General features: G+C 38.5%; 1 protein-coding gene across 5 annotated transcripts; it reads right to left on the bottom strand.

Annotated features, from left to right (window-relative positions):
- Nucleotides 1–1066: 1066 nt before the first annotated feature.
- KRIT1 (KRIT1 ankyrin repeat containing) lies at nucleotides 1067–23209 on the bottom strand. 5 transcript variants are annotated; one of them, XM_040589099.1, is made up of 18 exons: nucleotides 23130–23209; nucleotides 21788–21859; nucleotides 20747–20868; nucleotides 20163–20322; nucleotides 18668–18760; nucleotides 17649–17778; nucleotides 15310–15553; nucleotides 14901–15016; nucleotides 14327–14470; nucleotides 13097–13253; nucleotides 12703–12810; nucleotides 11169–11325; nucleotides 8674–8825; nucleotides 7882–8048; nucleotides 5903–5990; nucleotides 4007–4213; nucleotides 3587–3703; nucleotides 1067–2803 (listed from the first exon to the last, which is right to left on the bottom strand). In XM_040589099.1, the coding sequence occupies exons 3-18, from the start codon at nucleotides 20846–20848 to the stop codon at nucleotides 2735–2737; spliced, it is 2211 nt and encodes a 736-aa protein (XP_040445033.1). In that variant the 5' UTR covers nucleotides 20849–20868; nucleotides 21788–21859; nucleotides 23130–23209; the 3' UTR covers nucleotides 1067–2734. The 5 variants fall into 5 exon arrangements, with proteins under 5 accessions (XP_040445033.1, XP_040445031.1, XP_040445034.1 ...); XM_040589097.1 differs by lacking the exon at nucleotides 23130–23209 and adding an exon at nucleotides 22984–23042; XM_040589100.1 differs by lacking the exon at nucleotides 23130–23209 and adding an exon at nucleotides 22126–22502 and having other exon boundaries at nucleotides 21535–21859.
- Between the last annotated feature and the right edge of the window lie 127 nt (nucleotides 23210–23336).

Below are 23336 nucleotides of genomic sequence, written 5' to 3'. Positions count from 1 at the left end.
GACGGTGCCCGGCAGAAACGGCCCCGGGGGTGCTGGCTGACCGCCGGCTGCACATGGGCCAGCAGTGTGCCCAGGGGGCCTAGGGGGCCAGCAGCATCCTGGCTGGTGTCAGAAACAGTGTGGCCAGCAGGGCCGGGGGAGTGACTGTCCCCCTGTACTGGGCACTGGTGAGGCCGCACCTCGAACACTGTGTTCAGCTTTGGGCCCCTCACACCAAGAAAGACATGGAGGTGCTGGAGCGTGTCCGGAGAAGGGCAACGAAGCTGGTAAAGGGTCTGGAGCACAAGGCTTATGAGGAGCGGCTGAGGGAACTGGGGGTGTTTAGCCTGGAGAGGAGGAGGCTCAGCAGGGATCTTATCGCTCTCTACGTCTGCCTGGAAGGAGGTTGTGGTGAGGTGGGGGTCAGTCTCTTCTCCTATGTAACAAGTGACAGGACAAGAGGAAACGGCCTCAAGTTGACCAAGGGAGGTTTAGATTGGATAGCAGGCAACATTTCTTCACTGGAAGGGTGGTCAATAAGATAGATTAGCTACAGGAGTTGAGCCGAGCATCACTTGCTTACTTAAAGGTAGGATTTTGAGACTTGCCCTTCTGGCAGTGTTGTTTGTGTTTGGTACAGAGAGGAGGGCTGTTACTACCAGTCTGTCTCTACAGGGTTTGGATTTTTCATTTACCCACTTCTGGATGAAACGACTGTACTCACCTGCCTTCTCGCAGCAATAGTGGAAACTCCTACGCACCCAGCTGCAAGAAGCTTGCTAGGACTGCCTTAAATGAGCTCTTGCTACTTAATGCCCTCCACTGACACACTACATCTGCCAATTTCTGGTTTGCCATGACGAGCAGTCTTCAGTTCCCTTGATGAATGCCCGAGTGGTTTCCCACTGTGTGCTGTCTTAATTTGTAGTTGCCATGGGAGCCTCCCGATGATCCTCTCTGATGATCTTCCTACACACCTTGCATAGATGAGCCTGTTACAAAATACTGCCCTTTGGTAAGAACACCTGCTTGGTAAGACTGATGGCACTTCCATGCTGGCTGCAATAATAAAACCAACAAACATGACTTGTTGCAAACAATTTATTTAGTAATAAATAAGAATTCAGCAGAAAGAACTATACAGCAATAAGGCATATTAATAGTATTGTTAAATATGCAACTGATGTACATTTTAATGTTTTTCCTCTAGTTTTCTAACGCAGTACTATGTGAAGTATATTTCTGATAGCAGTGTCAAGTGATAACAAGGATGCGCTATGAAGGACCTGACTATTGCGTTATTTACCTTAAATAAAATACAACAACCCATGAAGATTTACCATTATTTATGCCTGTGAAGTTTAATTAGAAAAGTATAACTTGCTAAGAAGATTACAAATTATGTCTCCTGTTCACTTTTTTTAACTGCTTACTACTTTATTTCTTAAACTGTGCTTAATAGTAGTAAGGTATGAGTAAAGTCACTACACAACAGCACAGTTCCTAACATTCATATTAACTTTTATTTGAAAACTTAAGAAGCAAGTGCTAATTTTTATTTTTTAAAAAACTTCTTTACAAAATATTGCACACTGTTCTAGCATGCAGTTTACACGGAAGAAATAGTCAAGTGCACTTAAAACCCTGAAATACAACCAGAAATTTTACAAGATTTGTCTTACGGATACTGTTTTAACATAGGAGGATATGTTTCAGACTTCATAGGCTCCCACCTTACACTTGGGACCCAACTGGTTGAGATCCAATCCTGACTCTGCAAAGAGCAGGCAAAATGTTTATCCAACTTCCTTGCAATATAAATCTTCACTCCTGCACTCTGCACTGCTTGTAGTCTCAAGAAACTGAAGTAATCAATCAGTAAGAAAATTAGTTTAACAGAAATAACTTAGTATCTCCTATATGAGTTTTCATTACTGATTATGTGTTGCAATCCAGGGTAAGATTTATTAAACTTTCTGAAGTCCTCTGAGTAAGACTAATTTGTAAGTAAATCTGTTTCTCCCCCTCTTCCATATACATATTTTATATTGCACAGCAAAAGTAAAAACCATTCTTTAAAAAACCCAAGCATGCTAAACATTTATATGGCTTCTGAATGTTTTTAAGTATTTCCCTTTTGACATCCTCATGCAATATTTTAGAATAAATATGAATACAAAGTATGAGAAAGTTACAAGTAAAAATAAAGCCAGTTATAACATTTGTCAGAAACCCATTAAGAATGGTTTACCCAAAGTAGTTGCTTGAATGTCTGACTGGTCTTTTAAGCACACTTATCAACAATACCTTAAAAATAAAGCGTGTCTACACAATACTGTTAACATATACAACCTCCTTAATGTTCCACAGAATAACATGAATAACATGAATAACAGGTTAACTGAGACTTGCTTAATGGCACTGTCAATCCCATAGTCCTCCGGGAACAAAAGCCTTACTTGATTCATGCTCGTCCAACTTGGTAAACCATTTACACTTCATTAGCTTTATTGGGTAAGCTCAAGCCCTACAATAGCTTATATATGAAACACAAAAATACTTATAAAAATAATAGATATGTTGTACAATTTTTTTAAAAAAATAAACCATGCAGCTTCTGTACAAAGTTAAAAAACTGTACAAATTGACTTTTCTATTGTGTAAAATTCATGTACATGGAAGTCTTCTGTTGTGATGAGAAGTAATTTTTTTGCTTAGCCATCAGATGTTGTTTTGTAACTATTGTTCATTTCCATCATTCACTTCGTTCACTTGGCATTAACTGGCCATTTAATTTCATCAGAAGCTTTACGACGAGACCTGCCTATATAAAGGTATACAATTAAATTCTATCAGCATTTCAGAACCGTGACACAATCAAGTATATGACAGATCAAGTAGATAAAAATAGTAAGATAAAAGCTGCATCATTTTAGAAATCAGGAAAATAAACCCTGGATTTTTCTCAGCCATCAGAAAGTGTTTCTCAAAACCTTCAAACAGTTCCCCTGTAACCACCTTAATATAACAGAATCAAAGGCAAGTACGGTCAAAGTATGCAAGGTACTCAAAGCTGTAATTTCATCAGAACACATGTTAGCATGGCATCTTACCACTGACGCAGACCATGAGTAAAACAGGCGTTTTCTATCAGACATCCACAAACACTATCACAGTTGCTGGTAGCAACTGCAGTGAAGTTGCTTTCTAACACTGCCTTCACAGACCTTTAGTTTTACTCAATATCAAACCCTGCCAGGTTTGAAAGCAAAGTTACCAGCTCCAACTCTGTGATTCGCATCATATTTGGAATTACCCTTAGAGTCTGAGGGATTGGACACATGCAACAAACAGTTTCAATTAAAAAAAAAAAGTTTAATGATAACAAATGCATTTTATGTATTTTGAACCCTAAAGGCTTCACGTGCTAGGAAAATAAGCACCATTCTGCAATACTAAAAAGAAATTTTTAAGATCATTTTTGTGGGGGCTTGGCTTGGGCTTCTTTTATACTGTACAAGGGTGGTCAATCTCAAATGAGAAGAGGAACGTATCCAGTTTAGGAAACAATAACTGAGCATAAAGGATGAAAAATGACAATGCTTACCTGTTTGGTATGCACAATAAAGCTCATTTTATTTTCCAGACTATGGATTTGAAAACACGTATCTCCATCTCCCAACTGCCACATAAAGCAACCATACTTTAGGCTGAGGAGTAAAGCCTACAGTGAAATGTAGGAAACTGTCACTCAGAAAATATTCTCCATACTTACAAACTGAACTTTCCTTCATTCACTTAGACAGAATTCTGACTTAGAACAGAATGTTCCACAATCTAATTGTAGCTTATGAAGGAGTGAAGTGGAAAATTACAAGGCTTTCAGTTAGTATGTCTTATAAAATCTTAGAAATCTTCACAGTCAAGTTTAACTAAACAGCTGGACATGAAATGACTACTAGCACAAAGAATTCAAGATAACAGAATTAAGCTTAACAGTTAACACTGGCAATTCACTTAAGCTGACCTTCGTTTCCATGTTGAGGAGGTGCAGCCCTTTTACATTTACTCCTACGTACACTTTGATGACTTTATGGCTACTTGAACTTGCTTTGGTGAATATCTGTCCTGTGAAAAAAGCCGCTCCGTAAGTAGGAACTTCCCAGCAATTCTGCAAGAACATGCGCTGAAGGTGATGCATCTCTTTACTTACACCTTCACTGGTGCTGAGGTTCTAGAAATAAAGGAACGATGGCAATCAACAAGTCTTCCCAAATAGTTGTGGCTATTTGAAGAAAATCCACTATTTCGAGGAATTCTCACTGAACTAGTATTCCCGAAGTGCCTTCCCAGCAACTGTCTTGCTACTCTAAACCCCAGAGCAATAGAAAGGCCCAAATGTCAAAAAAGACTGAGGCAGAAAGCAGATACCTGTATGAGCCTCAGAAATCTGAGCCACAGACACCTCACCTGTGCAGGGCCCCCCAGTTTTGCCTCTCTCAGAAATATGATCAGCTCATCAGGGATAAGCACCTATGCACTCATCTGACACTAAATGCATCACTTAAAACTAAGCATTCTTCCTCCTTTAAGGGGTCCAATCCAGTGAGGCATCGTAAGATGAGCAAGTACCTTCCCCCCAAAAACATGGATTTTCTTTTTTCTTTTCTAATCAAAACAGAGGTGCAGATTTCTTTTCTTTAGTGGAGCCTTCATTCACAATGAGACAGGCTTCTGTTTCGCCTTCTTCAGCAGCGTGAAACAGTCGCAACGAAGGATTGCAAGTGTTCCTGCCTCAAAATATACTGGTGTAAGGTACAGTAACAAGCAGAAAACTTGGCTGGGCCACATGCAAGATAAGAAGGCACAGGCATAAAAGAGCACATCTTCAACAGTCAGGGGACCATGACTGGGTATAGTGTATGGGACCAATCTCGCTGGATCCACACTGCATTACAGCTTACCTGAATTCTACACAGCTATTTTAAAAACGTAAAATATATGAGTATTTTTGGAACAAAAGATTGAAACTCTTTTCCCCTCCCCCCACCCCCTGCACCCCAATAATGGCCTAAGAAGTCAAGAAAGCTATGTTTATTCCTACATATTATGTGATACAAGAAAGAGCAGAGACTATGCTGCTATGCCCACAGTCTTAGAAAGACCACCATCATCCTCTCATTCATCTGTATTGGAAAGAACAGGAATGATCTGCTGGTTTCTGACAAAAACAGTGTAGGCACCAAGAGAAAGTATGGTTTTAAGTAACCTCAGAAGACAGCCAAGGCCTGAAAACATTCCCTGGGTGCCTCTGCAGTGTTTCCTGGCAGCTACCTTTACTGATGCATGTCAGCCAGTACAGTTCTCCCTCTGACACACCTCACTTTTTCCATAATTTTTTATGAAGTTCACGAATTTAACCTTCAGGTGCCTATGACCCAGGCTGGAATCCACAGCCCTCAGTTAGATGTCTAATTTTACAGAAGCATCCCAAGTCCACATTTAAAAATTTTGCTCAATTAACTGCTCTGGTCAAAGGAGTTTGTGTGTGCAGATACACATGCTCACATCAGTAGCACTATCAGATCCCTAACAGACAAGTTACACTGGCAAAAAGGACTGTGGATCTGTCGCTACAAACAAAAAGTCAGAGTAGATTTTTTCACATGTATGTCTGAATTGGCAGTATCCCCAATACACAGTTGACACTGAAGATAAATTAACAGGTGACAATTATACTTACTTTTAAGAAACAGATCAACTGTAACTGTACAAGAAAAACAGCATTCCAACAACCCATCCCAAAGATTCAGAACACACACATTTCTAGCTTTATATACCAGTCTTTTTTTAATTAACTGACAACCAAACAGTCCAAAAATGTTTAAGACAGGGTTTTCTACTACTTGATTATTTATCTTACCTTGTATTCATGAAGTATCCTGTTTGTCCAATGAGGAGCTTTACTTTTTAGTTTAGTGATTGGTACTATAGATTTAAGGTTTTCTTCACTAAGAGAAAAACAAAGCAGAAAAAAAAGTTTTTCTTCACTGAAAAAAGCAAGGAGAAAGAACACGTCTGACAATTTCTATCTTCGAGTCACATATTGAGCTAGACAGTCACCTCCTACTCTACTTTGCCTCATCAGGTGAGAAGCTTTCCTGAAATGTAAGCTAAGGCTTCCTAAGATATGATATAGTGTAATTCTCAATTAATGGAGATCCAGCTTTGTGTTACACACTTTGTGTCATGCATCATGGACACAGCAGGGAGAGGAAATGTTAGCAAACAAAAAACACCAAAGGGAAGCCTTTACTAGTTTGCTTTTATGCACAATTAAGGTAGTCTCAAAATCTAGTCATACAACTATGTCAGTAACTGCACATGTGATTTATCAAGAAAAAACCCTGCACACGGCAATGCAACTTAATCTTTAAAGTCAAGGATACTCTGAAACAAACAAAAGCCTGGATACATTTTTGAAATGACCGGTCTTTTAATAAAACGTTTATGTCAACGACAAAAAAAAAAATCAGAATATAAACCTCTTCATCTGTCTGGAGAAGAACAAGCTGAGATACTTTCCAAGATCAAAATTTGAATATGGATGGAAAACATGCCCAGATGCCCAGGAGGCTCTTTATCTGGCCTAAACTCTCTTTCCAAGTAGTCCTGTCTACAGAGTCAAACACTTCCATGGAGCAGGATCAACTCAGAACCCCATTCCCGATTTGCCTCAGCATGGAGAGGACCAGTGCCCTGCAGCCGCTGGGATTCAGCAGGGGGTAGTTTTGTATTAACCCCAGCTGCATTTAACTGCACACTCCTGCAGGTAGGCAGTCCCACTTAAACCCAGTTCTCCTTATGCTCAATCTGCCAACTGTGTAACTCTGGGACAAGATGGGTCAACAGCTGAACCTACTGAACACCCCACCCAAACCCCAAACCCTTCCAGTGAGCTCATTCACCTAGCTCACTCTGTGATGGTATAGCCTCTACACCTGACAGAATGAAGGGAAAGGAATGAGCAAGCGCAGTCGGCCCTTCCAGAGGCAGCCCACACTTACATCAGAGTAACTATAGCAGAAAATGCACCCTGATTCACTGATGGCGGAGAACACAACCAAAAGAAAGGAAACCAAGACAGCTCAGTTGATGCTGTGAATGACAGGAGATGAGAAGTATCGTAGTGTTTGAGAATAGCACAGCTGCTGTTACATGAATGAACTGAGGTGGAGATGGTAGGGGGTGGAGTGAAGGTACACACAGTAGAGAACTGGAATCCCGGTGGGCTCAGATGCTGCTGCAGAAATGTATGTGGGAAGAAAAAGTCATATCTCAGAACAGCTCAGCTACTGTTGTGCTGGCAAGCAGAGAGAAGGGGAGGGGAAAGCACCATCTGGCAGAGCCCTACTGGTGCTATGTTTCTGACCAACTTAGTACAGCCGTTCACTACAAATGAGAGAACAGAAGTAATATCTCTGCATGGTCTGTGCTCTTCAAAGAGGGAGGAAAGCCAATCCCACAAGATGGAATAACTGGACACAGTAAGAAGTTTATTGAGCATTGTCCAAAGTCTCAGTCCCATCAAAACCCTTCATTCACATGAATACTATTACTCATTTTGGTATTACTGTATCTCAGTATAGAGTTATATAGACTCAGAATACAGGACCTCCATCCCTCTGCCTGGGATTGCAATGATTAAGATTAATACATTTTTAAGACCCCTGTCCAGGTTCTATTAACGCTATGAGGGTTATGTGATTACTCTGAACTAGACCTCAGTGATGGAAAAAAAAATAAATATATCATACCTAAAAATCAAGAGTTCCATAGTAAGTGCTATCTAAAAATACTTAATCTAAAAGCATGATTTAAGTTTTAAACACACATACTTACTTTAGAAAGCCCTGTTTGTGCTTCTTGCTCTCGTAATTTCCATAGACTATTTGTAGAAGCAGGCTTGCCAGTGTGATCAGCTTGGCATCAGGTGATGTATAGAAACCTTTCAGTAAATTATATCTGGCTTCATCAAAAAGGATAAGAATAGCCAATGGATCTTCAATCTATCAAAAAAATTTAAATAATATGATTTCTTTGTAAAAGAAAATAAGCCTAGAAACTATAACTAGAATTTCTCACTGATTCAGAGACAGAAGACAAAGGTGTGATCCTGACTGAAGTGTACATTTTAGTAATGTGTTGTAATAGAAAAAATGATACGTTCATTGGTTTAGTTCAACACTTCACTGACCTAACACACAAATTAAAGGTGACTAGCATACCATGCCCAATCAAAAGGTTCACAGAAATACTGACATCTGTGGGCTTTTTTCTCCCATTAATCTATTTTGAATAATATATCTAAATAATTCCATAGAAATTGAGCACTTAATATATCTTAAAAATCACAGCACAGGAAGAGAAAGAAAACTGGGCAGGTTGTCTTTAGCTGTATGACTGACAGATAAAGACTGAGACACACAGACTTATGACAAACCAAACCGTGGTGGGGGAGGCAGGAAGGAAAGAGAGAAGAACCTAAAGACTCAAACTAGTACAAAAAAGGAGAGGAGAGGTCAGGTTTAAATAAGTTTGGAAATTACTCCAGTCATTAAACCCACTGAGTGTTGATAGTCAAAGCGTTCTGACTCTGACCATGATTTCATGCCATCACTTCCAAGTGCAGACCTTTTTTTCTATTTCCAGTGGAAGTCTCACATCTCTTCTCAGGAAAAGCTGTGAAGTTTCCCTTTGAGGATCCAAGTTTGTCAGTTCAGTGAATATTTCAGGCCAATCTCGAATATGCTGCAAAGGCTTGTGATACGGCTTCAGTTGGAGGCCTGAAAAATAAGAGATTTTGGTTTTAGATAAACAGAATAACCCAGCACCCCCCCATATATACACACACACATATATATGTATATGATTAAATGCTGCACCAAAACCAGAGTATCTGAAACTAAGGGCTCATTAACAAACATTTTCCCCTGTGTTTTCTAAACTGCCATAAAAAAAAGGTTTTGAAAATATGGATTTATTGACAAAACTCTCAACATCAACTCACTAAATGCACTACTGGTGAACCTCTGTTATTTTCAGCTTCTCAAGAGTGAAGTGGTATTTAAAAATTTAATGGAATACCAACACAGACCTTAAGAATGCAATAATAAAACATTAGAGACTGTTGTCTCAATTATTATGGGAGAAATACAAAGTCCAGTAATCTTATTTCTGACAGAGAAATACAGATATAGCTTATCTTATAAACACATCTGCCATTTTTGGATATATATATAAACCATGAACTTTTCAGAACAGGCTTTTTTTAAAAAAAAAAATCTGTAAAATGTCTTTATTCTTAACAGGCTACAGTCATTCAATGCTTCATGTTCTCCTGTGTATATGAGAGCTGAGAAATTAATACAGAGCTTTTTACCACAGTTTTACTATGTACTAGAGGTCCAAACCTTCAGTTATGCTTATTCGCTTACCCTGCCTGTCCTTGTAATTATTGCTTGGCTGTTTTCTAGTAGTGAGGAACTAGAAGGCTGTGTCTGCCTCACCCTCGCTGCTCTGGCTTTTACACTGTGACATTTCACATTATGTGAAAAATTTCAAAGGACATGTAACAGCGCAACATCTTTTCACTGAGAATAATCTGTTCACTCAACTTATCCATCTTACTTTCAAACACAGAAAAGTGTTATCCGTCCTACAAACAAGAAAACTATAGGCTTTACAGTTGTACACAAACTGCAATAAATACTTTTTATAATTAAATTTGTCCAGTAGTTGTTTGAAGCTGTGAATCAGCAGCTGACATTTTCAAACTTTGGCAAAGTATCTGGATAATTACTTGTTTTTAAACAATGTAGTGAGCTCTTCCCCTCAAATGCAAGGGTAATACTTCAATGATTTCAGTAAAACACGACAAATATATTTAAAAAAGGCACAAGCAGGGAGACTTCAACACCCAAAAACTTCCTTTTCTTCCAGACATTAACATCTATGTTTAACTGAGGGTTACAGTAGCCATGCGGCATACAGCAAAGTAAAAAGGCAAATGGCGTGACACTGGGAGAAAAAGATTTAAAAAGAATGAAGAACAGATATCCTGCAAAATTTATAGATAAAAAAAAAATAACAATGCCACTGTAGTGGAAGATTGACAATAGTAAATAAAAATTTAAATGCAAGGCTTCTGTGTTAATGGCACTTGCAACACAGTATCCTACCAGACCTGAATTATGCTTTGTAAATCCATTATAATGTATCCCATAGCTTTCTTGTTCCAGCAGTACTGTTTCCTATGTTTTCTGACAAAACACAATCACTTTTGTGGTCCTACTTACCTTTTGCTACATCTCAAATTACAACTATAAATACACTTTTTATTTAGATCATAAATACCAAAACATACAGCAAATGTAATTATGTTTTGCATCAGAATTCCCTTCCACCAAATATATCTGAAAACTTGTTTATCAAAAATCATTTTGGTGCAAAACACATGAAAATTCATATCATTAAAGGACCTAATGAAAAAATATTTATCAGCTTTACTTTAATTACTAGTTTTAAATAGATTAAATATTGGTAAACACAACTACAGGCATCCAATTTCAGATGCTCTGGGAAGAAAAATACTACTAAAATCAGGGTAAGTTAGCAGTAAGGACTATGACAGCAAATGTGCCTTGTAGCAGAAAGGCAGTCTGGACTAGCCTCATCTTCATCTAGATGAAGTACATTCTAGATGCCACAGTGACACAGGGTCAGACTATTGCAAGTACCCAAAAACCTAAACTGGAGAAGCTTTCTATAGCTCTGAAAGCACAGTCTGGAGACATCAGGCTGTAAAGGCTGGCAGCTGATCTACTGGAGGAAAGCTTAAGCAGAGGGAATAGAAAACCTGGTCTCACTCCCTATGCAAAAGATAGAAAGAATGAGACCTACAGGCATTACAGAGGGTCTGGCAGGGGCAAAGTGTATCAACAGACAGTCTAAGTACAAATTAACTTGTAAAGGATGACTTTTAAAAGCTGATGGAAAGAGGTTAATACAGAACTGTGAGAGAGGATGTTTCCTGTTTTCCTAAGGAAATACTATTTTTTCTAAAGGCAAGCAGAAATAAAAAAAAACATTACAAGCTCTCGAGTATAATGATCTTCCTTGTTACTTACTGAGGTTCTCAGAACAGATCCAGATAGTGAAGTACTGCTGAGTTTCTTGAGACAAACGCATTCCCTCCATTATCTGCTGTACAGTAGTATTGTTTCCATGTTTCAACTCCACAGAGCGGTATGACCCATCCATACGATAAATTCGTGCTTTTTCATACTACATAAAAATTTAAACATATTAAACAAATATATTGGTGCTTCTGAAGAGAAAAGCAATTTTACCATAATTAAGCAATTAATCCATACTGTTGAGAAAAAGAACAACTCCTGCAGATTTACTATTTATCAAAACTGCTTGTTTCATGTCCTGTGCAAATTCTTACACTGTGCTTCTTACCACAATAACCCCAAGAAAGATCTTATTGATACTTTGAGGACTTCACTTCTGTTGAACTCAAAGGTAAGCAGGCACTTAGAAGTTCCCCAAGAGATTTGGGCTCAAGTGCCTATGCATGTCCTCAAACATCTACCTCACTGTTAACTCACAGGTTATGAATGATTCCCCTCATCAGTCTCTACTAAAGACTTACTTTTCAGACGGAAGAACCACCCTTTATACAGACCCCAGTACAACAAGAGTACAATTTCACTAAGATCTTTTAGCACTTCTATAATATTACTACTAATAAATAACTTTCCCCTTCAGAACTCCCACAGCTTTCACTGAATTGCATATGGGCCCGGAGTATGCCTCCTGTGAGACGTAATTCTATGTAAAACAGATGCTTAAAGCATATACACACAAGTCATAAATCCATGAAATGTCTTGTTTTCATCTAACAGGTTAAATGTTTCTGCCATTTGACCAACTGCATAATAAGACCCCTAAAATAAAGGAGGTCAATTCCCTTCATTAATTATTTTGGAAAACTCATTCATATAGACTGAAATGAAAATAATTTAAAACATCTTGAAAAATCAACAGGTTTACTGCCACCTGCCTACAGAGATACAAGTTGCATCTGAAGTCAAAGAAACGAAACAAGTGGTTTTGTATCATTTGGCTGATTCTAAATCTACTTCAGAACTAGAGGAATCACATCGTACGCTTTGTTTACTATCCTAGCTCGATCTCCACTGACTGCCAAGGAAGCTTACACTGACTAACTGATGTAAAGCTTATTTTGTAGAACCCTACATTTAGCCAGCTGAACGCTCCTTCTAAGGATGCCACTGCACAAAGCAAGCTGATGGTTATATGATCAAAAGCAGACAAAAAATCAGTAGCTGACATGATTGATGCTTCTACAAATAAATTTAAAAATCATGTTTAAAGTCTTGCATATATTTCTCGAGCAATATAGACAGAAACATTTAGAGACAAAACGTTAGTTTGTCAATATTTACACTAACAATTTCAGTATACTGCACATTTCCAATAGCAGCTATGTCAGCCTAGCTCTTCTACAAGTTTGTGAGTAAATTAAATTATAATTTATATATAATATATAATTATAATTAATATTAAAATATAAATATTATAATGAATAATAATAAATAAATTAAATATAATAATTTGAAAATAAACTCATACAGGTTTATTTATGGCTTCCTTCAGCAGTTTTGCAGTTTCTTCCCACTCATTTTGTTTGTTCTCTTCACAGACATTCAGCGGCGATCTTCCTTGTTGATCAGTAATATGCTACAAACAGAAACAGAAACACTGGTAATACAGTGTTTTCACTGGAGATAGGTAAAGCATGTACACATTTTTTGAGATAATTAAAATCCTTGATCCTACAGTTCAAACATCTAATTGATACACAATGGGAAAGTAGAGGTAATAGAAGATAATTAACCATTCTTTGGTAATCTCTCAATAGCATCATTATGTTTACACATCATGATCTCGACACAAGATATCTCACACACACACAAGCTAGAAACTGTTGCTAAAACTTCTATTTCTATACACAAATAGAACTCACTCTGTCAATTTCTGGATGATTTAGCAGAATTTGTACTATTTCAGCATGCCCACCTCCAGCAGCAAAATGAAGAGGAGAGCTAAGTTGGCCATTCAAAAGATTTGGATTGCATTTCCCTTTCTCCAAGAGCATTCGAGTGGCTTCAACTTTTCCATACCTGTAGACAGGTTTTAAAGCAGAACAGACACAGCAAATGTAAAATAAAATCTTTTTTTCCAGATAGTTCTAAATATGGAAAAGTATTCCCATGCTCAAGTTTTTAGGTTTGAAAGGACACCAAAGACAATGCAACATTAATATGTTTTCAGAAATTAGTTATCAGTTCTGCACCATTTTGGTAACCATTGGTCTAGTAACCATTTATTGGATTAATTACAGACAAAACGAACCTTACGTTAAACTAGCTAATTTTGGGTAGTTGTAGCAATTCAGTCATGGCAAAACATAATTCAGCCTTGCCTGAAAAAAAAAATACTCTGTGTGAGAATCAGAGTAAAGCTTCTGATTGTCATGCAGATGGATCCTGAGGACTCTTAAGCCTCATGCTGATAACTGGTAAATCTTGCGTATACTGTTTATGTAAGCTTTCTGAAACACTGCAAATCAACTATTTTTTTTTATAGCCAAGTTTGATTTTGATGTTATTCATATCATCAGACACTACTATAAATACAAAAGACTAACTTGCATAAAATAAAAGCATTTTTACAACTGAGGAAAGCTCTCAAGCACTTACAGATTAAAACATCATATCTCATTAAAACATCAGAGAAGTTGACCTCTGTAGGTCACCTAGTCCAGCTTCCCACTCAAAGCCTGACCATCATCAAAATGTGCTCAGCTCAGCTATGGCTGTGCTGTAAAACTGCTCAGAGCCTTTAATGAACAAAGACTGTGAAAGTTACCACACTAAACCAGACCCAATGTCTCCAACAGGAACTAGAACACATGTTTCAGGACAGATACAAGAGGCTATAGATAAGTGTTTGATGATTTGATTTCCACACCTGGTCTCTGAAACCATTCAAATTGAAATTACCTCAAAACCTGAAGCAATCTTTCTCTTCAGAAGGTAACACTAACATATATTAAAGTCAAAGCGTAACAAGTCTAGAGGGTTTTTTTATTACTTATTTTTGTGTCTATATGACAAGTTACATAAATGATTAGTGATAAAGAATCATGATAACAAGCATGCATTTGACTGGCAACTATATTAATTTGACTCACCAGCATGCATAATGAATAGGAGCCCAGTGGTCACTATCTAACTGATTAACAGAAAACTTTTTATCCAGAAGGTGGCTTAGTAAATCAGAGTCGCCTTCACAAGCACTGCGGTGAAGAGGGAAATCATCTACCCACTGGTGTTCTCTATGAATTAGAAGGGGAAACAAGAGGAAAACACAGATCAGAAATATTTCAATAGTTAAGAGCATCAACTTTTTTTAAATCATAAACATAGCACTAACTAGATCTACACGAAGAACAAAAATGAAGCTCATGCAGCTAGAACGTGCCAGTATTCACATAACTAGTATTTTCATCATGCAGTAGTCAAGCCACAGCTGTAATAATTATGCTAATAAATGCTTCCCTAATGTTTATAATTTAAACCTTTCTTGATCCATCCTTTAATTGTTGTGTTTCAGTACTTACAGACTTCAAACAGAATTTTTTGAAAATATTTATACAATAAAGCCCTAAGGTAAGAAGAATCTCACTCTGACCAGGTCTACCAAGTACTACTGTAATAAAACAAAACAAAAATATCCATTAATGAAAAAGGAATGTAACATAATACTTGTCCTCTGTGACACTGCTCATGCTACGTTGCCACTTTTCTCTTTTAGGAATCTGAATCTTTGAATAGTCTGGGGCTCCAAGGCCGAAGTATGGATTTATTACCACTTTGTCAACCTGTGAAGACATAATTTAAAGCACAACTGAAAAAATACCTTATTGAGATTTGCCTAAACAATCCCCCATCCAGGCCGAATATTCTCTTGAAACAAGTTATGACTAACATTTTGCAATTAACAAGAATGATGTTCAAATATGAGGATTTTAAAAACCATTTAGCAGTAAGTGTGCAATAAAGAAATCTGATTATATCAAACATAAAGCACACACTCATATCAAATAAATGAATGAATTGTAAAATGAAAACATATATATGTTCCACAAATATAAAACGAAAATATAATTCTTACCCTATTGGTATACTGAAGGTCAGATCCAAACAAAGGATTATAAATACACATATCTGCTTTCTCCAGCGCCAGCATTTTACTTTTTATTTCCAGGGCAGTATAGCCCATATGTAATGAGCTCTCTGTCTGACCAGGTTCTATAGCATAGGCTGGGTTTATTACATTTGTTTTAATTCTCTCAAGAGGAGATGGTCTGAATAAAGCTGGGATAGAGTGAGACTGGGTGTGCCGTTCATCTAACCACCTGCAGGACAGAACGCGCAAGTAATTTATTTTCAGACAGAAAAGGACTATTTTGGTCATGCCTGTCCATTATTTTGTTCGAGTAAGGGTTGCATGTATGATAATCACATATTTTAATTAAAAACAATTAATTATAAGCTGCACAGCTGATTTTGTAAGACTAAATTAATCCCCAAACACAGTATTTTTTAACCAAGTATAGTTAAGCAAATATATTTGCTCAGACACATTTCCTGCTAATACAAACTCTAAGAAAAGGAAATTATAAGCTAAACTAAGAGTAACATTGGTTATAGAAAAAACACTTAACCACACCAACACGTCACCGTTTTGTGTACTTTCAGTACTTTCAATAATCTCAACATACACATTTTGAAACTTAAAGCATTTTTTTAAGGATGATTTGAAGTTTCAATATCTGAGCTGACTTAAGTCTTCTAACTTATGTGTTTCATTAGGGAGAGTTGGAGAAAGACAAAAAATCAGAAGGTCCAGTTTTCGAACTGCTAAGCCTCTTTCAGATAGGCTACCACCTGCCTTTTCACAAAGCTGTGCTGGTTATTCTCTTTTAAGTGCTCCCCTACTGTCAGTACAGAAGGGCTTTAGAGCCCTCTTATTCTGAGCTACTGGGGCAGTCAGCACTGTACACTTGCTGCATTTTTTTCCGCCACATAAAACACAGGGCTCAGGACAAGTTATTCATCTCAGGTTTTGCATAAATGTATTTTCACTAAATTGCTGAATTATTTTAGTGTTATGTTGAATGGGGCACATTTTAACTAAGGGTCTAAAGCCAGGTTTGTATTTAGGTTTCTGCATGTACTTTCTCACAAGCCTGAGATAAACACGTGCTTTGCTGGAACATATAAATTCCATTTAGAGAGTTAGCCTGGAAATACAGAAGAAGTAGTACATGCTTTGGAAAGATAGATCCACTGACAGACCACTTGGATCTTGTCTGTCCCGGAACCATGTGTAAGAATGGCAGAACACGGCTTGCAGTTCACCACATATGCTTAGGCCTGGATTTTTAAGTCCCACCTCCAAGCTATCACGTGCTGCAAAAGCTGTATTTCCTTCCCTTATTCACGGTCCTACTGGAAAGGAGGACTGTAAAATTGCGGCCATTGCGCTATAAACACCCTCTTGCCTTCCTGAGGGATTTTCAGGCTTTTCCTCTATAAACAGTTGGTAGATAAATTTGTTACAGTAGTTTGAATCTTTCAGAAGTGTTTCAGATTACATACATACAGAATAATCAATATAAACTATTTACTATTACACTGCCAAGGCTTCTCGCACAACTGTAAGGCTTGTAACACATTTTAAGCAGAGCTTAGAGTCTGAATGCATTCATTAAGCAGCAAATAAGTCTAACTGGCATGATGGTATACATGCAAATATTATGACTCTACCAATAAAACTGTAAAAACCCTACACACAGAATCTTTGTAGATAATAGCCTAACTTATAATTAATAACTTACAATTCTGCACATTAGCCAAGATTTTCAGCTAACTTTATTAATGCAAATAAGTTCATACGTAAGTATGTCTGCTATTTATTTGTTAAGGGTACATTAAAAAGACCAAAAAACTGCTCACATATTCAATTTTCAAACTACTATAAATCTGACTAAACAAATAATCACCTTCTGAAAGTTAACTCCCCAGTGCGAATAAATTTGTATGGCTGGGGAAGATGCACTCCCTTTCTAAAGGGAGGTTTAGTTTAAAGGTAAGCATGCACATTATACAATTAACGGGGTGTTTTTACTACACTGGCAGATACTTTTAAAGGTCACTTTTAAAAGATTCATCATTAGTATATGCTTTTACAAAACATTCACTGTGAGCAAGAACCTGTAAAAAGCCACTTGATTTAGATAAGCACACCATTCTTGAGTTTGCAAAAAACTTTTTTAGAAAGATTTAGATATCTGCTGTCAAGGTTTCAGTTTCTGATAAACAACAAAATAATGTGATATCACAATGATTTCCTTCTTAATCACAAGAATGCTATAAAAAACTATGTGCTACATCTACAAATTATCTTAACTTGTTTTTTAACATATTTTTACTGACGAAATTTCTTACTTATCCAAGGCAATTAACATTTTTGCAGTAAGTGTAGCAAAATGGGTGCTGGATTCACTGCAGACTCTCATGATGTCTTGTAAACAGTAGAACACAGGGCATCCAGGACTGTATGCGTATTTCGTATTATCTAAAAAGAAAGCATACTCTGAAAACAAATCGATGAGAAGAAACTTATTTTCCCTTCTGCATCTTTTGCAGTTACACGCTCTTGAGAGCACTTTCTAACTTTAGGCTACAATAACTTCATTTTTTCCAAATGACAATTGATAGAAATTACATACAATCCTTACAGAACAATTCACAACCCAACAGAGAAGCCTTAAAAACCTTAAAAGCGTTTAGCTGCTATTTCATCAGTGTGATCAGCTTCATCTAAAAAATTAATGCAAAATGTATTCTGTTGCCAGAAAAGAAGAATAGGACTCAGGACTAGAAGAGGTATTTATTGCCACTGGTATCTCCACAATGGTATTTATTTGATAGGTTTTAAGCATAAAAACTATTAGTAAGGCAAAAATGAAGGAGTTTCCCCAAAAGCACAAAGACTTCCACTTCAGGCTTTTTTTTAAAAAATACTTTCCTGACAAGCAATTTACTTTGCCTTCTAAAGACATTATTTGCTATAACTGTTCACAGACTTCAAGAAGTATTCTTTTCTGAGTAAAGAACACTGAACTGAATAGAGTATGTGTCTCATACTTGCTTTCAGTAAATTCTATACAAGTTAACGCATATGTTTTTACATATAATCAAGTGAACAAATACAGCTTAAAACAGAAGTAAACTATTGTTACAGAAACAAAAGTAATACATTAAAAAACAAGGGTTTTTTTTCCTTAATTCTAAGTAACTTTTTCAAGTTTAGAGTATTCAGGGAGAGGTTTCCACTTGAATGCAACTTTTAATGCTTAAATACAGAAAAAGCCATATTATCATATTCACAAAAATCCTTAATAACACTTCAACTGAACTTCTGCTAAAATGGGTACAATTTCAGAAATTATGCTCAACGTTACCTTTCACAACAGTTGGAACAATGTAAAGCGATGCCTCCTGGCCTGCCTTCTCTCCATCAAGAGGAAACTTCTTCATTAACACTACACGCTTTCCTAGCACAGTATTAAAAAAAGCCAAATTAATTAATTAACCAACAAAACAAAACAACCAACCAACCAATAAAACCTAGAGTTTGCTATCTGAAAGCTTACCAGACTCAATTTCCCTATTTCTGAGAAGAAAAAAATTATAACTATGAAATATATAATCTAAAGCAAGTTAAGAAAATCTAAATACATATTAAAAAATAGACCATAAATATGCATATATATATATCAATTAACATGAAAAATGCAATTGATTTTTTCATAGCAACTTTTCTATATCCCTGATTTTTCATAGCATTCACACTCAAAATCTTTAGGTTAAACAAGATTCTTTCTGAAGTGGGAAAGCATGCTATAGTTGCATGCTATATTCCATGTTAGGGTCTATGCTTTTCTATATGTAGTGGTATGACAGTATTTTCCTCCTTTGTTATCCTCCCTTACACTCTTACTGAATTCAGCATTTTGTTTGCTTTTCTGATCTCACTTGCATACTTTAGCAGTGGCCACACTAAGCTATGCATATTAATGCTTCAGCCCTCTGTTAAAGTCAATTTAAAACTCTCTAAACCATGGAAGAAACAGTTTTTGCTTTTACTAGGTATTCCTCAGTGTGTATTAATACTACTATGTTATTTCATGTTTGCTGCTCAGCTAGCTTTGTTAAGTTCATCCAGCCCCAATTACTGCCACCCACAACATTCTACCATGCAACCAGCTAGTCCTTTTCTAAATTGCTAGCACTGCATTGCCTTGTCTGAACTAACAACCCTCCTAGTATAACTTTACTTACAGAGCAGAGATGAGATACACAGCAAAAAACCATGCTTTAGTCAGTACAATTTATACCAATCTGGAAATGAAATATGCTGGCTAAAACAATTTTTGTCAGCACAAGCATGAGGTTCTTTGCTAGACCAGCTATGCAACAACAGCAAAAAAGAAAATGTACTAATCAAATTATATCTGTAAGTGGTAAATTATGCCAGAAATATTTTCATGTAGATACTGCCTACTGAACGATGCTGGCTTTAGAAAAGACTTTAGAAGCAATCAATTCACTAGTTCAAGTCAAGTTTTAGCTGAAATAGAGGATTAAAAAGCCACTTCAATCCAGTTTACCAGAACTTTAGCTACAAACCTCAATTTGAGATGAAGTAGTAGTACAGACAAGAAAAGTTTCACTTAATAAAAATAATTTAGTAAGCATTTTATAAAGCTGAAAGATAAAAGGAAAAAAGGTAAATTAATGGTTTTAGCTGTATAGTTGGCTTGCATTTTTTTAATGAACCTCAAAACATTCCTTCTTTTTTTAAAAAACTAATTTCATGCTTTTGCATGTTTCCATGCCCATTTAATTTTTAAAGTATTTTTATAGAGCTATCAACCACAGATATTTTTTTTTTACCTTTAATGCCCTGATTGGCTGGTGAAATTGGTTTGGTGGCTTCTAATACATAATCCAAGATGCTCTGAGTTATCTCAGTGCCTCCCTGCAGTTTAGTTTCCAGCAAAACTTTCTTTCTTTTTTTCTTTTGGCCTTCAATGGGAACTTCAAGCAATAAAATCTTCAAGCAATAATGAAACCAAAGGAGTTTAAGTACAACTGAAACAAGCACAGAACTTGTTGTTGTTGTTATTTACTGTATGACTGTAAAAGCAGTAACAAAATTCAGAAAGTGCTGAATGTGGAGGAGCAGGACGGCAAAGTCAGAATGACCTCCATAACAGTAAGGTTAAAGAGAAAAAGACCAGGCTGTACCCTTGTAATGAGCAGCCCGCAGGGCAAGAGGCCCTGAAATGAAATGAAACAAAACACAAATATATTACAAAACCTTAAAGTGTTCAAATACCGTAAGGATGGGGCAATGCATAGTAGGTATATGACATACATGGAAATTATTTAAATATTTTATTGTCACATTTTCTCTTCTGGTTTAAGTAAAAAATTTTTTTAAACATTAATAAATACAAAAATTTAAATAGTTTTACTTCATAGGATTTAGCTCGATATTCCCGAGAATTCAGGCTAGCAGTATTTTTTGGACGAATCACAGCAACATATGCATCTCCAATGTTTTCTGGGTTTCCCATTTCGCCTTCTTATTTTATCACTGGAAACAATGAATAAACAGAAAGTAAAGGTTCAGTTAAAAAAAAATCCAACAGCATGATAAAGTTCAGGATGCAGTATTTATATCCACTGATTCCTTGCATTATTCATTTATTGCTCTTTAGCTGAAGAAATATCAATGGCTGATATAATTCTGTTTCCCTTTCATGAAAGGGGAGAATTCTATATCACATAGATGTAATACAAATAATGTTGTTCTTTAACCCATTTTTAAAATAAAAATAATGTATATTTTTTTCCCACTTTGTAACTATCTTCCCCTTTTTGCAAGCTAGCCATAATGTCAGAGAAATTCAGGACTCTGAAGAATATATGAAATGGAAAAGAAAACCATTCTAAAGTGACAAGGCACTGTAATTTGTATGTGCCATAACAAAGTACTCCATTTCTGTGAGTTCCACAGGGATTTCAAGAAAATACCTGATTCTGCTTGCCCACCACCCCCACCAGAAGTAGAACACCATCTTCCCTACAGCCCAAGTAACAAAGCTGATGAAAATGAACTATAGTATGGATCAATTTACTTCAGTGAAGCTGCAAACCGATGCACAATTAATTCAAACACAGAGCTTCTAAAAGGAATAAATCTTTAGTTTTTGCAGAAAGTGGACACAGGTTTTTAGATGTAAGACAAAAGCTTGCTTACCCTTCTGTTTAACCCCAAGTGACAATTCCAGTAATCACAAAATGTTATAAAAATGATAGGGAAAACGTCCAAAGGCTAAATCATATATCAGAATTGAGAAAGGTCATGTCTGGCCATTAGCATCTTCCAGATAATCATCTGCTTCATCTGCAAATGAAATTCCTGTCATTCTATATCATCCCTAAGCACATGCTTTTTGCAGACTTAATCCCTCCACAAAGATTTTAGATGTTACTGTTTCTAGCTTCTTCACCTCTTCTAGGAGAAACAAAGGTCTTCAGAGTCCCATGCCCTTAGTCCAGTATTTTTGCTGGCATCAGACTACCTGAAAACATATTAAAAAAACCCAACGTAAGTAACAGCATGCATATTTTCACCTTTGGTTAAAATAAATACATTAGAGGATTTAATGGTGGTACTTGAACAATAATATCCATGTAGAAATACCTGTTGATTTGCGTTACAGTAGCACCTAGAAACGTTAAACAAGCAGTCTCTTTAGGGAACACGCTTGTGTTGTTGTGACTTGTGAGAGCTTGTACTTCGGGATATTAGGAGTTTTGAAAGCAACAAGAACCAACCATCCCTTACAGGCAGCTGAGGAAGGTGTGCTCCCTGGGTTTCCCTACAGGTACCAGGATATACCGGGTTTGGGTCACAGGTTGCAGGAGGGATCCTGCACAGGCAGGGCTGGGCCACCTGGGTGGCAGGTGGCACAGGCAGCGGGTGAACTCCTTCTGTCACTGCTCTGTACTAAATCCTGAGCGGGACGAGAACGTCTGGTTCACAATAAGAACTACGGTATGACTCCAGAAAACAAAAACAGAGGATGAAGAAGAGTGGGGTTGCAAAGGCAATAAAGATGTCCACCTTCAGAAGGCACCACCAGTGAACTGACCCTGACCAAATCCGGGTGCCAACAACGCGTCACCCTCCCAAGGCAGGCAGGTCTAGCGAACACGCCTCAGCCGGGCTCCCCCCAGCGCCGCCGGCCTCGCCCCCTCCCACAGCGCGGCCCGCCGGCCCCCCGCCAGCTCCGGACCCGCCGGGACGAGGCGGCGGGCGGCCCCCACCGCCCCACGGGGACACGCCACCCCCGCGAGGGAGGCCGCCCCGCACAGGGAGCCACGGCGAAGGCCTCGGCCTCCCCCGCAGCGCTGCCTCGACCCGGCGAAACCGCCGCCACGGAGGGAGACGGCCGCCGACCGCTGAGTACGGCGGGCGGGCAGGGGCCCCGCGCCTTCCGTACCGCCCGCAGCCCCCCCGCCGCTCGGCGCCTCACGGCCGGGAAACGCCCCCCCGAACTTTCCCGGTGGCGCCCTGGAGCCGGGCCCCGGAGGGGTGCTCACGCCGCAGCCTGGCGGACCGACAACGGCTTCCACGTCCCCGGGACGGCCCCATCGGGGCGAAGGGCAGCGCCCCGGCCCCGCTCGCCCGCTCCCTCCTTGCCTTCCTCCAGCGCCTCGCCTGCCGCCCCATCCTCTCGCCGCGCCCGGCACCCAGGCCCCTCGTCCCGCTCCGCCCCGGCCCCGCCCCGCTCCCTCCCCCGGCTCGGCGGATCCGCTTCCCGTCGGACCCCCGCGGGCCTCGGCTACCGATGAGTTTCCGGGTCGGCGGCCTGAACTTCTGCTGCTGCTGCCGCCGGTTGTTGACCGCTGGCGGAGAAACAAGCAGAGAGACCGCGCAGCGGCGCGGGCCGGGAGCATGAGGCGCTGCTGGCAGGCAGGGAGGCGCTGAGGTGAAGCGGCCGCCTGGTCCCGAGGAGCGCTGCCGGCAGCTGTCAGCGCCGCCACGCCGCCAGG

Source organism: Falco naumanni, chromosome 4 (assembly GCF_017639655.2).
Source record: "Falco naumanni isolate bFalNau1 chromosome 4, bFalNau1.pat, whole genome shotgun sequence".
NCBI lineage: Eukaryota > Metazoa > Chordata > Aves > Falconiformes > Falconidae > Falco > Falco naumanni.
Note: the sequence above shows the minus strand (reverse complement) of the source record. Positions and strands in the feature narration are given on the sequence as shown.

Coding starts and splice junctions, on each gene's coding strand:
- KRIT1 (XM_040589099.1), bottom strand. CDS start 20,848: ATGGGAAACCCAGAAAACATTGGAGATGCATATGTTGCTGTGATTCGT. Junction 13,254..14,326: donor CCTATTCATTATGCATGCTG/GTGAGTCAAATT, acceptor ACCTGTCTACAG/GTATGGAAAAGTTGAAGCCA. Junction 3,704..4,006: donor TCCTCAACATGGAAACGAAG/GTCAGCTTAAGT, acceptor ATTTCACTGTAG/GCTTTACTCCTCAGCCTAAA.